Source organism: Nerophis ophidion, linkage group LG17, assembly GCF_033978795.1.
Source record: "Nerophis ophidion isolate RoL-2023_Sa linkage group LG17, RoL_Noph_v1.0, whole genome shotgun sequence".
Taxonomy (NCBI): Eukaryota; Metazoa; Chordata; class Actinopteri; order Syngnathiformes; family Syngnathidae; genus Nerophis; species Nerophis ophidion.
The window spans coordinates 10,742,982-10,747,981 of NC_084627.1; the positions used below are offsets into that span (position 1 = coordinate 10,742,982).

Sequence of the window (5,000 nt, forward strand, 5' to 3'; positions counted from 1 at the left end):
AATGCAACAATAGATAAAGGTATTGATAACTTGAAATGCAAAAGGAAACAGATAACTGGAGGGAAAGAAAGAGAAGAGAACTGTATTAACCTTGTATATTGTTATGGTAAAAATAGGGTACCGTGTTATACTCAGTTTCCCCTAGGGGAAGAACGTTAATATATGTTTTTTTTCCTCGAATGCCGATTGAAACAATGTTGTGTTAATACGTAACTTCCGGGAGGCCAACTTAGACCAACGTAGTAGAATCTTAGACAGATGGATGTTGTGGATAAATCTTATACATCTGGTCTCTTTAATGAATGAGAGAAATGTTATGGTAATGTGTTAATAATTTCACACATTAGTCGCTTCTTATTATAAGTCACACCCCCGGCCAAACTATGAAAAAAACTGCGACTTATAGTCCGAAAAATACAGTAGCCGCAGCTGCTTCTAAGGGGAGGGGTCTTAAACAGCTGCTGACCTGGGTCATAAACAGTTCAAACAAAAAGGTGCCTGGGGCGGTGTCAGGTTTGCCCCCTCTCTGCTTGTAGATTTCGGGTCCTGATAAGGTCCTTCCTGTGGCATTCCTATAGATCAAAGAAACCAACACCTCCATGGCGCATTCCGTCGCACACAGTAAAAGTTTACAACCAGTCCGCCTTTTGCTTGATAAGATCAAAGACAGCTTTGATCTTCACCCGGGGCAACCTATACTCATAGCAAACAAGTTGTGCGATAACTCAATTTTTCTGACAATTACCTTTATTATCAGCATATACAATTGTTTCAAATGCAACAATAGATAAATGTATTGATAACTTGAAATGCAAAAGGAAGCAGATAACTGGAGGGAAAGAAAGAGAAGAGAACTGTATTAACCTTGTAGATTGTTATGGTAAAAATTAGGGTACTGTGTTATACTCAGTTTCCCCTAGGGGAAGAACGTTAATATATGTTTTTTTTTCCTCGAATGCCGATTGAAACAATGTTGTGTTAATACGTAGCTTCCGGGAGGCCAACTTGCCAAGCACAGACCAACGTAGTAGAATCTTAGGCAGATGGATGTTGTGGATAAATCTTATACGTCTAGTCTCTTTAGTGAATGAGATAAATAATATTATTTGATATTTTATGGTAATGTGTTAATAATTTCACACATAAGTCGCTTCTTATTATAAGTCGCAGCCCCGGCCAAACTATGAAAAAAACTGCGACTTATAGTCCGAAAAATAGAGTAGCCGCAGCTGCTTCTGAGGGGAGGGGGACATAAACAGCTGCTGCACTGGGTCATAAACAGTTCAAACAAAAGGGTGCCTGGAGCGGTGTCAGGTTTGCCCCCTCTCTGCTTGCAGATTTCGGGTCCTGATAAGGTCCTTCCTGTGGCATTCCTATAGATCAAAGAAACCAACACCTCCATGGCGCATTCCGTCGCACACAGTGAAAGTTTACAAGCAGTCCGCCTTTTGCTTGATAAGATCAAAGACAGCTTTTGTCTTCACCCGGGGCAACCTGAACTCATAGCAAACAAGTTGTGTGATAACTAAATTTTTCTGACAATTACCTTTATTATCAGCATATACAATTGTTTCAAATGCAACAATAGATAAATGTATTGATAACTTGAAATGCAAAAGGAAGCAGATAACTGGAGGGAAAGAAAGAGAAGAGAACTGTATTAACCTTGTAGATTGTTATGGTAAAAATTAGGGTACTGTGTTATACTCAGTTTCCCCTAGGAGAAGAACGTTAATATATGTTTTTTTTTCCTCGATTGCCGATTGAAACAATGTTGTGTCAATACGTAGCTTCCGGGAGGCCAACTTGCCAAGCACAGACCGACGTAGTAGAATCTTAGACAGATGGATGTTGTGGATAAATCTTATACATCTAGTCTCTTTAGTGAATGAGAGAAATAATATTATTTGATATTTTATGTTAATGTGTTAATAATTTCACACATAAGTCGCTTCTTAGTATAAGTCGCACCCCCGGCCAAACTATGAAAAAAACTGCGACTTATAGTCCGAAAAATACAGTAGCCGCAGCTGCTTCTAAGGGGAGGGGGACATAAACAGCTGCTGCATTGGGTCATAAACAGTTCAAACATAAAGGTGCCTGGAGCGGTGTCAGGTTTGCCCCCTCTCTGCTTGTAGATTTCGGGTCCTGATAAGGTCCTTCCTGTGGCATTCCTATAGATCAAAGAAACCAACACCTCCATGGCGCATTCCATCACACACAGTGAAAGTTTACAAGCAGTCCGCCTTTTGCTTGATAAGATCAAAGACTGACTTTGTCTTCACCCGGGGCAACCTGAACTCATAGCAAACAAGTTGTGTGATAACTCAATTTTTCTGACAATTACCTTTATTATCAGCATATACAATTGTTTCAAATGCAACAATAGATAAATGTATTGATAACTTGAAATGCAAAAGGAAGCAGATAACTGGAGGGAAAGAAAGAGAAGAGAACTGTATTAACCTTGTAGATTGTTATGGTAAAAATTAGGGTACTGTGTTATACTCAGTTTCCCCTAGGGGAAGAAAGTTAATATATCGTTTTTTTTCCTCGAATGCCGATTGAAACAATGTTGTGTTAATACGTAGCTTCCGGGAGGCCAACTTAGACCGACGTAGTAGAATCTTAGACGGACGGATGTTGTGGATAAATCGTTAATACAAAATAATGCGTTGATGTACTTTGGACTGAACGCCGTCATTTCTCTCATTCAGAGGGTCTATGTGAAGGTCTGAAGTGCTTCTTGGTCTGCCGCCTGCCTTTTCAAGGCCGCACAAGGTAAGTCCTTTGCCGGCGTGCACAGAACTTTGAGTCTCTGCAAAGGGGAAAGGGTCATAAAAATCGATACAAATGTATGGCGTTTTAGCTACAAAACATCACACAGACGAGCAACTTGTACGTAGGCACACCTGTGTTAGAGATCCAGGAGTGACACTGACGGCGTAGACCATCCACAGTGGGACCAGGAGTGACGGCGACAGGGCCAAGGCTCCGCCTACCACGTATCCCCACCATGGGTATTCATAGGTGTTGTTGACCTTGAGCGGTTGGTGTGTGATCATGTTGTACAGTAGTGTGCACTGAAAGAAACAAACAGTCTAAAATACCGTATTTTCCGGACCATAGAGCGCACCGCAGTACGAGGCGCACTATAAGGTCTTTTTTCATACAAAAAGCGCATCAAAGGGGTCCCTTTTTTTTTTTTTTTGCTAAATTATGTAAACCCACGACACTGGTTGTTTTTAGCGCTTCCATAGCGAGATATAAGTAGGAACTTTACACTAATCTACAAACCCTGTTTCCATATGAGTTGGGAAATTGTGTTAGATGTAAATATAAACGGAATACAATGATTTGCAAATCATTTTCAACCCATATTCAGTTGAATATGCTACAAAGACAACATATTTGACGTTCAAACTGATTAACATTTTTTGTTGTTGTTGCAAATAATCATTAACTTTAGAATTTGATGCCAGCAACACGTGGCAAAGAAGTTGGGAAAGGTGGCAATGAATACTGATGAAGTTGAGGAATGCTCATCAAACACTTGTTCGGAACATCCCACAGGTGTGCAGGCTAATTGGGAACAGGTGGGTGCCATGATTGGGATTTTTTTTTTTCCCTTGGCCTCAGTCTGCACCCCCACTCCAGGGCCTAGGCTAAGACCGATTTTTAAATTTTATTTTAATCTTCTATTTTTTTCTTTCCCCCTCCCCGCCCCCCTTGTTTACCTGTATGTCATCTTTTTTGTAAGGGGCGCTGGAAGCCGGTAGACCCGTCAGCGATCCTGTTCTGTCTCCCTATAATGTTTGTCTCATCTTGAATGGGATTTTGCTGAAAATTGTAATTTTCCTGAAGGAACTCTCCTGACGGAATAAATAAAGTACTATCTATCTATCTATCTATCTAAAAACAGCTTCCCAAACAATGCTCAGTCTTTCACAAGAAAGGATGGGGCGAGGTACACCCCTTTGTCCACAACTGCGTGAGCAAATAGTCAAACAGTTTAAGAACAACGTTTCTCAAAGTGCAATTGCAAGAAATTTAGGGATTTCAACATCTACGCTCCATAATATCATCAAAAGGTTCAGAGAATCCGGAGAAATCACTCCACGTAAGCGGCATGGCCGGAAACCAACATGGAATGACCGTGACCTTCGATCCATCAGACGGCACTGTTTCAAAAACCGACATCAATCTCTAAAGGATATCACCACATGGGCTCAGGAACACTTCAGAAATTCACTGTCATTAAATACAGTTCGTCTTTACATCTGTAAGTGCAAGTTAAAGCTCTACTATGCAAAGCGAAAGCCATTTATCAACAACATCCAGAAACGCCGCCGGCTTCTCTCAATCCATCTAAGATGGACTGATGAAAAGTGGAAAAGTGTTCTGTGGTCTGACGAGTCCACATTTCAAATTGTTATTGGAAATATTCGACATTGTGTCATTCGGACCAAAGGGGAAGCGAACTATCCAGACGCAAAGTTCAAAAGCCAGCATCTGTGATGGTATGGGGGTGCATTAGTGACCAAGGCATGGGTAACTTACACATATGTGAAGGTACCATTAATGCTGAAAGGTACATACAGGTTTTGGAACAACATATGCTGCCATTTAAGCGCCGTCTTTTTCATGGACGCCCCTGCTTATTTCAGCAAGACAATGCCAATCCACATTCAGTATGTGTTACAACAGCATGGCTTCGTGAAAAAAAGAGTGCGGGTACTTTCCTGGCCAACCTGCAGTCCAGACCTGTCTCCCATTGAAAATGTGTGGCGCATTATGAAGCGTAAAATATGACAGCGGAGATCCCGGGACTGTTGAACGACTGAAGCTCTACATAAAACGAGAATGGGAAAGAATTCCACTTTCAAAGCTTCAACAATTAGTTTCCTCAGTTCCCAAACGTTTATTGAGTGTTGTTAAAAGAAAAGGTGATGGAACACAGTGGTGAACATGCCCTTTCCCAACTACTTTGGCACGTGTTA

At 41.1% G+C, this 5,000-nt stretch overlaps 1 protein-coding gene across 1 annotated transcript in view; it reads right to left on the reverse strand.

Moving 5' to 3' along the window:
• Positions 1-2,331: 2,331 nt before the first annotated feature.
• Positions 2,332-5,000, reverse strand: part of LOC133536044 (sodium- and chloride-dependent GABA transporter 2-like) — a 21,162-nt gene continuing 18,493 nt past the window's right edge. The window contains exons 14-15 of the mRNA XM_061876223.1: positions 2,913-3,083; positions 2,332-2,818 (exon numbers count right to left, since the gene is read on the reverse strand). Coding sequence (XP_061732207.1) covers positions 2,723-2,818; positions 2,913-3,083 — 267 coding nt within the window. The 3' untranslated portion in view covers positions 2,332-2,722. The remainder of the gene's footprint in view (positions 2,819-2,912; positions 3,084-5,000) is intronic.